The 12,329-nt window shown below is 36.3% G+C and overlaps 1 protein-coding gene across 2 annotated transcripts in view; it reads right to left on the bottom strand.

The window, feature by feature from the left end:
• Positions 1 to 12,329, bottom strand: part of HOOK1 (hook microtubule tethering protein 1) — a 78,769-nt gene that overhangs the window by 24,691 nt on the left and 41,749 nt on the right. For both annotated transcript variants that reach the window (XM_059137201.1, XM_059137200.1), the window contains 6 exons: positions 11,235 to 11,375; positions 9,721 to 9,922; positions 8,857 to 8,967; positions 6,146 to 6,233; positions 6,006 to 6,066; positions 4,105 to 4,245 (listed from right to left, as the gene is read on the bottom strand). In XM_059137201.1, coding sequence (XP_058993184.1) covers positions 4,105 to 4,245; positions 6,006 to 6,066; positions 6,146 to 6,233; positions 8,857 to 8,967; positions 9,721 to 9,922; positions 11,235 to 11,375 — 744 coding nt within the window. The remainder of the gene's footprint in view (positions 1 to 4,104; positions 4,246 to 6,005; positions 6,067 to 6,145; positions 6,234 to 8,856; positions 8,968 to 9,720; positions 9,923 to 11,234; positions 11,376 to 12,329) is intronic.

Below are 12,329 nucleotides of genomic sequence, written 5' to 3'. Positions count from 1 at the left end.
TGTGTTTTACTGTCTCTAGTTTCTATCTCAATGATCTCTGCTCTAATCTTGATTATTTCCCTTCTTGTGCGTGGGGTTGGCTTAATCTGTTGTTGGTTTTCCAGTTCTTTAAGGTGTAAAGAGAGCGTGTGCATTCTGGAATTTGTTATGTTTTTGAGGGAGGCTTGGATGGCTATGTATTTCCCCCTTAGGACTGCCTTTGCTGTATCCCATAGGTATTGGACTGAAGTATCTTCATTCTCACTGGTTTAAATGAATCGTTTAAGTTCTTCTTTGATTTCCTGGTTGATCCAAACAGTCTTAAGCAGGGTGGACTTTAGCTTCCGAGTATTTGAATTCATTCCAAACTTTTTCTCATGGTTGAGTTCCATTTTCATTGTGGTCTGAGAATATGCAGGGAATAATCTCTGTTTTTTGGTATTGTTTAAGCCCTGATTTGTGACCCAGTATGTGGTCTCTTCTGGAGAAAGTTCTATATGCACTTGAGAAGAATGAGTATTCTGTCGTTTTAGGGTGGAATGTTCTGTATATATCTATGAGGTCCATCTGGTCCAATGTGTCATTCAAAGCTCTTGTTTGATATTCTGCTTGGATGATCTATTACTGAGAGTGGTGTGTTAAGATCCCCTACTATTAATGTATTCATATCAATATGATTTTTTATTTTGTTTAATAGTTGGCTTATGTAGTTGGCTGCTCCCATATTGGGGGAATAAATATTTACAATTGTTAAATCTTCTGGGTGGATTGACCCTTTAGGAATGATGCAATGTCCTTCTCTATCTCTTGATTCCATACAGTCTTTAGCTTAAAATCTAATTTATCTGATATGAGAATCGCTACCACAGCTTTCTTTTCAGGCACGTTGGCATGAAAGATGTTTCTCCATCTCTTCACTTTCAGTCTGGATGTATCTTTAGGTTCCAAATGTGCTTCTTATAGACAGCATATAGACAGGCCCTGTCATTTTATCCAATCTGCAATCTTGTGCCATTTTATGGAAGCAGTTAGGCTGTTCACTTTGAGAGTGATTATTTAAGGATACATTTTTGTTGACATCATGTTGCCTATGAAGTCCTTGTTTCGAAGATTGTCTCTGTAAATTTCTGGTCTATTTCACTCTTGGGTTCTTTCTTTTTTTATAGAATCCCCCCTTAATATTTCTCGTAGTGCTGGCTTGGTGGTCACGTACCTTTTTAAACCTTGCCAGTCTTGGAAGCTGTTTATCTCTCTATCTATTTTGAATTCAGCCTTGCTGGATAAAGTATTCTTGGTTGCATGTTCTTTCATTTAGTGCCCTGAATATATCTTGCCAGCCCTTTCTGGCTTGCAGGTTTCTGTGGACAGGTCTGACATTATTCTGATGGACCTTCCTCTGTACATTAAGAATCTCTTCCCCCTAGCTGCCCTCAGGAGCTCTTGTCTAAAATTATGATTCATGAGTTTCACACTTAAGTGCCTTGAGGTCTTTCTAGCTTCATTGATCTTGGTGGGTGTTCTTTCTACATCTAGGACATGAATGCTTGTTCCATTCCCCAGATTGGGAAAATTTTCATCCAGAATTTGTTCAACTATATCTTCTAATCTTCTGTCTTTTTCTACCCCCTCAGAGATCCCAATAATTCTGACATTGGAACGTTTCATGGCATTATTCATTTCCCTAAATCTGTTTTCATGGCTTCTAAGCTGTTTGTTCCATGCCTCCTCCTGATCCTTTTTCTCTATCATTTTGTCCCCTAGATCACTAATTCTATCTTCTCCTTGGTAAACCTAGCAGTTGAGTATTTAGATTAGATTGGATCTCATTGAAAGCATTTTTAACTTCTGCCAGGTCAGCTGTCACTTCTGCCTTTAGAGATTCTACATTGTCATCAATGGTTTTCTCTAACCTAGCCATTGCCTAGATAATTGTTACCCTGAATTCCCTTTCTGACATATTATTTATGTCCATATCCAATAGTTCTGATCAGCAGGGCACAGTCTCTGAATTTTTCTTCTGTTGGGTGTTCCTCCTCCTAGTCATTTTGGTGAGATGTGGTTGAGGGAATGTATAGCTGAATATATCAACCACGATCCAGGAAAGGTGCATCCTGGAAAGTTTTGGAGCAATTGGAAGTCACCACCAAAAAGAAAGAAAAAAGATAAAAAGAGAAAGAGAGAGAGAGAGAAAAAAGAGCCCCCAAAGTAAGATTTATAAGGTATACAAACAGAAACAAACAAAAAGACTGACAAAAGTTAATGACAAGGAGAAAAAAAAGAACCCAACCAAAATGAACCCCAAGGATGAGATTTATATAACACCAGAACAAAAATGAATACACAGAAACACTGACAGAAGAAGATGGGAGGTGGTTATAAATCCTCGATGTGGGTGGGGAAGGTTATTTTGATTCTTCCTGGGTGTATCTTGATATCTTTGTTAAAGGACTCACCTTCTCAAAAATAAAGGGAGAATAATACTGGTTTATATATAGGGGTAGTATTGATTAGGGAAAGAGGATTACCATGAAGCTTATAGCTGTATGTACGTTAAAAAAATAGAAAAGAAAAATAAAAACAGGTATATGTATGGGAAAAGTTCAAGTTAAAAGGTTATTATGGATTATGTTGTATTAAACCTCTAGTTGTAATGGTAAGTAGGTTAAAAAAATTAAAAAGAACAAGAATCATGAGAACAAATAAAATAAAAAGTTGTATCTATGAAATATACAGGTATTAGGGCAATACCAGGAGCTTAATATATTGTTTTCCCCTGATGTTGGGGCTTTACAGTTTTATGGGGACCCTTTGGTAGTTGTCTTCTCGGTCTTTTGGCTTGCCTTCTCGGGGAAGGACCTGCCACATTGTTTTTCAGTCAGTCTTGCCAGGGTTGAGTCATCCCGCCCCTATCAAGGGGCTGGGTTCTGTGGAAACTGGTTTTTCAGGCTTTTGTTCTATGGAGGTTTTTGTTCTTCCGGGTCTTTTTGCTTTTCAGAGGTTTAGTGGAAAGCAAACTGCACCCAGACCTCTGTCTCAGAGAGAAGCCTCAGTCTGCTCCCCTCTGGGTGGTCCAGAACACAGAGACTCCCCTTCTGCAAACTCCACTGAGCTGTGTGACCTCCCACAGGTGATGCACACCACCAGCCACCATCTCAGGGGTCGCCTGAAGCAACCGCTTGTCTCTGCACCCCTGTGCTACTAAAACCATGAGCAACATTGGTCCAGGCAACCCACTTCTGGTGACTGCCTTTGCCGGGAATGCTGTCTGGGGTCCAGACCTCACGGTTGCACAGGTCACAGGAGGCTGTTGGGTTCTCTCATGGGCAGGTTGGGAGTGTTCAGACGCTTGGCCAGGAACAGGCGGCCAGGATCCTAAAGAGTGCTGGCTAGCACCCACACCAAGCTCTCTCAGGCACAGAGGGTGGGGGTGGGGGGTGTACTCACAGCCAGCGGTCGTGCAGGGTGTGCAGAGCGGAGAAGGGGGTGGACCTAGCAAGTGTTGGTGGGTGCCCACACCAGACTCTCTCACATGCAGGTGGGAGTGCACCCAGCCCAACGGTGGTGCAAGCAGCCAAAAGCCATGAGCTCGGGGACCAAGGAGGCTCCGCCACACTCTCTCTGGCATGGTCGCCGGCGGTGGCCGTCTTGGGTTCGTGAGCATAGGTTCATGCCCATGACCACCCAATTCCACCAGTCACCCCTTAGGCTCTTTTGCTCTTTCTGAGTGCCTTCAACCAGACTGCAAATTAATGCTGCCCCACCACCACCACAGGGCACTCTCGTATTGGGGTATTACTTTCCAGTGGGTTGCTTCTGGTGGCTCCCTCCCCCTTCTGCTTATCCTCCGGTATCAGTCCAAGCATTCCTACTCTGCTTTACCTCTCCACTGGTGTCTTCTGCCCCTGTAGAGATCCAGAAGTATACAATCCTACATCTCAGGCTGATTTCATGGGTGTTCAGAGTGTTCTAGTAGATATTTAGCTCACTTTAGGGGACCAGTTGAAACAGGGTCACCTACTTCTCTTCCATCTTGCCCCTCCTCCACCTAAATCCTACTTATTTTAACTACAGTGACATCTCCCACCAGATTTCATGGCTAGCTAATGAAATTACAAGGCGTTTCACCTTTGCTCGGTTTCCAGTTCGTTCATCTTGCGGTGCTTCTGCTCCAGCTGTTCCTCAAGTTCCTCAATACGCTCGTTCTCGCTACCTTCCTGTTGTAAGCGGAGCATCTTATTTTCATGTTGCAGTCGAATAAACACTTCCCTGATGTTGAAGAGCAAAGTTTGTTTTTAAATTTTTTAAATGTACATTTTACATTTTTTTACATTCTTAACTTTAAGAGAATTCCTGTTCATGCAGCAGCTGTCATTTAAAAATGCTACGAATGCTCCTGAAATTTTTTAAAAAAGAAAACTACATACACTGTAAGACTGTCTCAAAAAAACAAGTAATAAATTTTTCAAAGCAAAGGTATTATATTATATATTATATTATATATCATTAAATATTACGCAAATCCCAAAAGAAATAGGAGTTATTTTACTGGTAACTTAGCTGCTATTCACTATAGCATATCTTCAGAAAACATATACATTAAAAGCAATGGATTTAAGAAATCAGTTTGCTTAATATTTTTTTTAAAGATTCTATTTATTTACCAGATAGCGTTCACAAATAGGCAGAGAGGTAGGCAGAGAGAGAGTTGGGGGGAAGCAGGATCCCTGCTGAGCAGAGAGCCCAATGCAGGGCTCGATCCCAGGACCCTGGGATCATGACCTGAGCGGAAGGCAGAGGCTTGAGCTACCAGGCACCCCTGCTTAATATTTTTAAAATATATTCTTATGACAGTTATATTACTGCACCTAGGTTTTTGCTTTCAGAAAACAATTTTTATTAAAAGTTTACAAATACACATTTTCTAAAATGCAAACAAGAAAAATTATATTAAGTAGAAAAGTAATGTTCTCCTACCTGCTGCCTCCTTAAATGTAATTTCTTAAAAGCAAGTAATTTCAATTAATCTCAATTTGTGTTCTTCTGAATGGCAACATCATGACTTTAAGATACAGGTTCATATTATGGCTTTTTTTTTTTTCACACAGCTATTTTTAAAGTGATATTAATATCACTGGGTATTAACGACTTTTAAAGTTGCTCTCCAGTCCAGCATGTAAAGAGCTCTGTCTTAACAACAAAAAATCTAACAGAATGAAAATTAACATATTTGCAAACTGTATCCTGAGTAAAAGCAGGCACAAAAGGCCACCTATTGTAGGACTCATATATGTTAAATTCCATAAGAGAGTTGATTCTCTGCTGCCTTGTGCTGGAGCCTGAGGGAAGGCAGGACTGAGGAATGACTACTCAGAGGCACAGGGTATCTTTTGGGGGGAATGGAATGTTCTCTAATTAGATGGCTGCCCAACTCCATGACTATGCTAAACACCACTGAGCCATATGGTTTTAAAGGGGTGAACTGAATCTCAATAATCTGCTTAAGGAAAGAGTAGAGTCTGAAGTAGTAAATAAAACTGTTACCACAAAAAGGAAAGGAAAACCATAAAAAATACCAGATAAGTCAAATACCTAGAAGCAAACATAGCAGTAAAATACCACGATAAAAGTTGGTTAAGAGATTCTAAAATTTGTATTTTATTTAACTTCAGCGTCCTTTTGCCATATTGACTACTCTTCACCTATTTGTTTCACCCACGTGGATTTGATGCCAGGTGTAAAAATGGTTTTCCATTGAGTTTAGAGGTAGGAAAAGAAGTTCAACACAATAAAAGTCATATTATAAAAACTAGAATATTTTATTCATGTAGTTTGTGAAATTTTACTTCTAATAAATTCTAAAACTACTGTAGTAGCAGTAACAATCTAAGAAGTTCAAGTAGATGAGACAAAGTAATTTTGAACTCCATGACTAATAAAATGGAAAATCCTGAAGGCTAATAATTTTTTTAAAGAAGAAATATTTCTAATATTAAGTATAGATTATTAATTAATAAAAACAAATTTACCTATATTCCACTGGCATAATCTCAGCAGCAAGATTCTCATAACTTTTTGTAGCAGATGCATCTAAACAACAACAATAAATGATTAACATTTCAGTATTTCTACTGTTAAAAAACACTTTTCTAAATCCAGCAAAATTCACCTGTTTGGTTTAGATGATCTTGTTGTACTTGTGAACATCGAAGTTCTTCATTCGTTTCTTTCAGAGTATCACGTTGCTCTATTAGTCTCTAAAAAAGAATTATTTATGAGAAAAAATTATTTATATGAGAAAAAGAATTATTAAAAAGAATTATTTATAATTCTGCCCACCAGAAATGTACTTTATGCTTATAATAATTTATCTTAGTTTCATAATTGTTGCTTAGTTACTTAAAAGTGACGTTTTAGTTTTCATGCTAAGAGGTAATTTTCTCTTACATAAATCCCATAATCTTTATACAACATAAATCTTGTGATTTCCCCATTAGATAATTTATTTGAATCAAACTGACATAATTACAAATGTGCAACAGCAGAGTTTAAAAAAAAAGGCATGGATTTTAGAGGCAAATAGATCACGGCTTGAACTCCAGTTTCATTATTTACTAGTTATTGTAACACCTACGGTGAGTTATTTGACTTTTTGGCTTTAGTATCCTCATTACCAAAATGGAAATGTAGATACATAACCCTTGCAGAAGTGTCTTGAGTAATGAGTGAGGTAAAGTTAGTGGTTACTTGAAGAACTGTGATCTTCATGATGGGTATTAAGGAGGGCACGGATTGGATGGAGCACTGGGTGTTATACGCAAACAATGCATCATGGAACATTCCATCAAAAATTGCTGATGTACTGTATGGTGACTAACATAACACAATAAATCAAACCAACAAAACTGAGGAGCAGTTACTGATACACTATTATTAACTAAATATTATTAACTAAAGGACATCAGGGTTCCCTCTATTTTACTTTTATGGGTTCTGACAAATGTATAATATATCCATCATTACAGTATCATGGCCAATTGATTTTCAACAAAGGTATTAAGACAATAATAGGGAAAGAATAATCTTGTCAACAAATAGTTCTGGGACAACTGAATAGCCACACACAAAAGAATGAAGTTGGACCCCTATCTTACATCATTTACAAAAATTAATTCAAAACTGTTCACAGAAACTGTAAAATTAAAAGAAAACATAAGCACAAATCTTTATAACCTCATATTACTCAGTGACTTCACAGAAATACAGCCAAAAAAGCATAAACAAGGAAAGAAAAAAATAGGTAACTGATTTCATCAAATGAGAAATCATTCCATTGTAAATAGCACCACCACAAAAATGAGAACCCACAGAATAAAAGAACATATTTTCAAATCATATATTTGAGAAGGAACTTATATCTAGAATCTATAAGGAGCTCTTACAATTCAATAAAAAAGCAAATAACCTAGATAAAACATGAGTAAGGGTTTTGAAGAGACATATCTCCAGGGAAGACATACAAATGGCCAATAAGTACATGAAAAGATGCTCGACATCATTAGTCAAATACAAGTCAAAACCACAATAGCAGACCACTTCATACTCACTAGGATAGCTAAAATTAAAAGTCTGATAAGTGTTGGCAAGGATATGCAGAAATTAAAAACCTTTAGAAATTGCTGAGAATTAAAAATGGTTTATCTACTTTAGAAAACAGCATGGTAGCTCCTTGAAAGGTTAAACATAGTTACCATATGACCAGCAGTACCATGCCTAGGTATGTACTCAAATGAAAATACATGTCTACGTAAACATTTGTAAATAAATGTTCATAGCCACATTATTTAATAGCCCAAATGTCCATAAAATGATGAGTGGATCATATGATCTCCCTGATATGAGGAAGTGGTGATGCAACATGGAGGCTTAAGTGGGTAGAAGAATAAATGAAACAAGATGGGATTGGGAGGGAGACAAACCATAAGTGACTCTTAATCTCACAAAACAAACTGAGGGTTGCCGGGGGGAAGGGGTTGGGGAGAAGGGGGTGGGATTATGGACATTGGGGAGGGTATGTGATTTGGTGAGTGCTGTGAAGTGTGTAAACCCGGTGATTCACAGACCTGGGGATAAAAATATATGTATATAAAAAATATATGTTTATAAAAAATAAAAAATTAAAAAAAAAAATGATGAGTGGATAAATAAAATGTGGTATGTCTATAGAATGGAGTATCATTCAGCATCAAAACAAAGTACTGATTCATGCTATGACATGGATGAACTTTGAAAGCATTAAAGCTATGTGAAGGTATCTAATCACAAAACTGACACCGTGTAGGATGACATATTCTGGACAGACTGGCCAAATCTGCAGAGACAGAAAGTAGATTAATGCTTTCAAAGGCTGAGGGGAGGAGAGCCAGAATGTAGGGCGCTGCCAGTACACACACTAACGAGGTGATGACAGTGCTCTAAAATGTGCCTATGGTGAGGGCTGCACAACAGGGAATACACTAAGTGGTATTCAGGGAATACCACTGAATCGTGCACTTCAAGTGGGTGAAATTTATGGTATATATCTCAATAAAGCCACTAAAAAATAAAATCTGTGGCTCTTGCTCTCGAGAAGCCTATGGTCTAGAATGGGAAAACATGCAATGAGACATATGGCCTTGCCTCTGTGACTTCATCTTCCCTCATGAAGGAATAACAACACTGCACAGTAAATTTCTACTACTTTCTTCCACAGCAACACTTGGATTGGGAGTAAGACGGAAGTTTTGATTTAGATGACTTCCATTCTTAGAACAGCAAGGATAATATTAAACACTAAAAGAGAAGACAGACATATTACTCATCAACTATATTCATGTGTACCTCTTTTTCCTTAAGTAAAGCTTCATGTTTTTCTTCAAGCCGCTTCATTTCAAATGCTAGTGTATCTGCCCTTTTGGATTCAGAGGAAAGTTTATTGTGAAGATCTTGGACCTTTTGTCAGAAACAAAAGTAGATAACAAAAATATATAATATTAATAGTTTTTAGAGTTTAATAAATGAGAAACTGATTGGAAATAAAATCTATAATGAGAATATAATAAGTAATCCTAAATAGTTGTAGAAATAGCATGTAAATAAGAGCCTAAATTTTAAAATACCCAAATAATAATCTAGTATGAAAAAAAAAAAATCAGTCTTCTATTCCAATGTTTCTCCAGGTTGCCAGATAAGTAGAAAAACAGAGTATCACCAGTTATAGCTCCATTCTCCAGGCAATTACTACTGGTTACCAGAAATGTTAATAAGCAATAAAATGCCCAAAAATATATATAAGCTCAGAAGACAGTAAAAAGGGAAAGACCTAGATAACTTAAATTCAATTATCAACCCTGGAATTAAAATTACAGTTAGAAGAAATCTATCATAAGTTTATAGCCAACTATAGGCAATGTTTCTTCAAATCTCTATCATTCTGAAAGTATCAAAAGGAATCAAAAGAAAGTTGAGCTCTTTTGATTTTATTAAAAAAATTAAGATATTTTCTGGGGCACCTGGGCAGCTCAGTCGTTGGGTGTCTGCCTTCGGCTCAGGTCATGATTCCAGAGTCCTGGGTTCAAGCCCCGCATTGGGTTCAGTGGGAAGCCTGCTTCTCCCTCTCCCACTCCCCCTGCTTGTGGTCCCTCTCTCGCTGTGTCTCTGTCAAATAAATAAAATCTTTTAAAAAAAATTAAGATATTTTCTTACCTGCCTCTTGTATGTTTCTAACTGTGTACGTGCTGCATTTGCCTTCTTCAATTCTTCTTCTAAGCTGACTGTATTATGCATATACATCATGTTTGTTTCTTGTAAAGTTTTCACCTGCTTGCGAAGGTCATTCAAATCTTGTAGTTTCTGACGATATATCTCGACTGTTGACTCTAGTTTATTTGCTTTATCAGAGGTGGCCCTACAATAATAAAGACTGCACATTACTGGGTAAGAACCAGTAAATGCATAAAGAAATTTTATTCTATCTGTAAAATTAGTCAACCAGATAGTCAATTGGCTGAAACAAGAGAAAAAAGGAATGAAGAAAGAAAATGAAAGACAAAAGAAATAAACTTTGTGGGAGGTTTGGAAAAAGACTAAAATCCATCATTGAACCTTCTTGTTGCAAAGGTATCAAAACAAAAATGTCTTGAATTTGGCATACTAAATTATCGAACTGTTTCATACAGCACAATGTGTAAAAAAGAATGGTTTTACAAATTCAACTGAACAATTCTAGACTCCTCTGTAGCTTATAGGCCAATTTTGCTTTGTGTCTAGCATTTAGTAAGTATTTGATATATTTAGGATGTTGACTCAACTTACAATTTATCTGACAAAGCACTTTGCTTTAGAATTGTATCAACCTGACCAACTAGGCTAGAGCAAAAGTAAATACATAAACCAAACCACTTTCCATCACATGCAGGTTCAAACAAATGGGTATAAATATTTTTATTTCAAATGGACAGAAAAGCTGTGCAACAAAATGGCCCATTAAGAAAATTTAACAGAAAATATAACAAGTATATAGATAGTCTATTTACTTGATTAACATTCCATAGGCAAAAGCCAAATAAAAATATTATATATTGTCAAAGAGAATAAGAGAACCTTGGGATAACCCTGAAATAAATATTAAGATACTTACCTATACCTATTTTATACCAAATGCCAAAACATGGATTGAGAATGCTTTCCCTTATGTAAAAAGTTCACAAGATACACTAATGAGTACAAGGAGGTCAAGCTAAATGTATCTAAAGGTGATTCCCAGCTTACACAGTTTTAAGAAAAAGGTATCATTTGGGGTTTATGAATTTTAACATGAAATTGTGCTACCATGGGTGGCTCAATTGGTTGGGTGTGTTCGACTCTCGATTTTGACTCGGGTCATGATCTCAGGATTGTGAGATTGGACCCCATGTCTGGGTCTGCGCTAAGAGCGGAGCCTACTTGGGATTCTCTCTCTCCCTTTCCCTCTACTCCTACCATCCCCTCATCCTCCCTCTCTTAAAAAAAAAAAATTGTGCTAAGAGAATTGAATATTATCCTTAAACTGCAATTATCATCAACAAGCATAAAATAAGTAAAGACTAAGAGCCTGGATAAAAACTGACCAGTACTTGATACACAGGAATCACCCTAAGAATCCCTGATTAGACTGTGGAATACCAAAATGACTAATGAATAACTTAGAAGTGACATCATTATATTTAGACACGCCATACCTAAGAACATCTATTTCATCCTTCAGGGCTCTTGTTTCTTCAGCAAGACTAGTCAGTTCATCATTCCTATGCTGAAATTCAATTAGTTGCTTTTCAAGTTCTTCACAATGAACACGGTAATCATCCTTTGCAGCTTCAAGCCTTGAGTAAAGAAAACAAGTACTTATAATATGATTTTCATCACTTGTTTTCTTACTGAGACATGTGCTTAATTAGCAAGGCATACTTAAAAAATTTAAATTCCACACTCAACACAGAAAGGCTAAGGATTAAGACACTTTCAGCTCCTGGATTTGAAACTGGCTGAGAATAAACTTATTGTTCTGAATTTTTATTTTCACTTCTGAAACACTGTGCTTCATTATCTCTAACTCTAGTAAGAGTTTTAATATCTCATAAGATAAAGAGAAAATATATATTTATTAAAATTACTCAAAAATATATATCACATGAGAAGTGGTAAAATAGTAACTCTAAGTAGACTATAATAAATTAAGGATAAATACTTAAACTCTATAGCAACAACAAAAAGTATAAAGACAATATAGTGAATAAAGGCAAATATTTAAACAAGTATTTAATTTACCCAATCAAATGCAGAAAAGAAAAACAAAAGGATATGACAAATGAAAAACAGCAAACTGACAGACCTAAATATAACTGTAACAAAAATTATATAAAAGGGAAACAGACTGCACACCAATTAAAAAGGCAGAAAGCATCAGACTAGATAACAAAGCAAGGCTCAAATATATGCTAATAACAAGAGATGGTTTAAAAATAAAGGCACAGATAGATTAAAAAGATTTAAAAAAAACACCATGCAAACAATAAGCAAAAGAAACTGGGATGGTTATGTTGGCATCAAACAAAATAAATTTTTAGAGTACTATTAAAGTATTTAATTAATTTTTAGAGTATTATTAAAGATAGAGATATTTCTCTATAAAAGGGTCAAATCATTAGAAAGCCATATCATAAAAGGGTAAAATCATTAGAAAGCCATATCATAAATGTGTATATGCCAAAACATAGATTTAAAATACATGAAGCAAAAACTGACATATAAATATAAAAGGGTCAAATCATTAGAAA

This window comes from Mustela lutreola, chromosome 10 (assembly GCF_030435805.1).
Source record: "Mustela lutreola isolate mMusLut2 chromosome 10, mMusLut2.pri, whole genome shotgun sequence".
Classification (NCBI taxonomy): domain Eukaryota; kingdom Metazoa; phylum Chordata; class Mammalia; order Carnivora; family Mustelidae; genus Mustela; species Mustela lutreola.
Note: the sequence above shows the minus strand (reverse complement) of the source record. Positions and strands in the feature narration are given on the sequence as shown.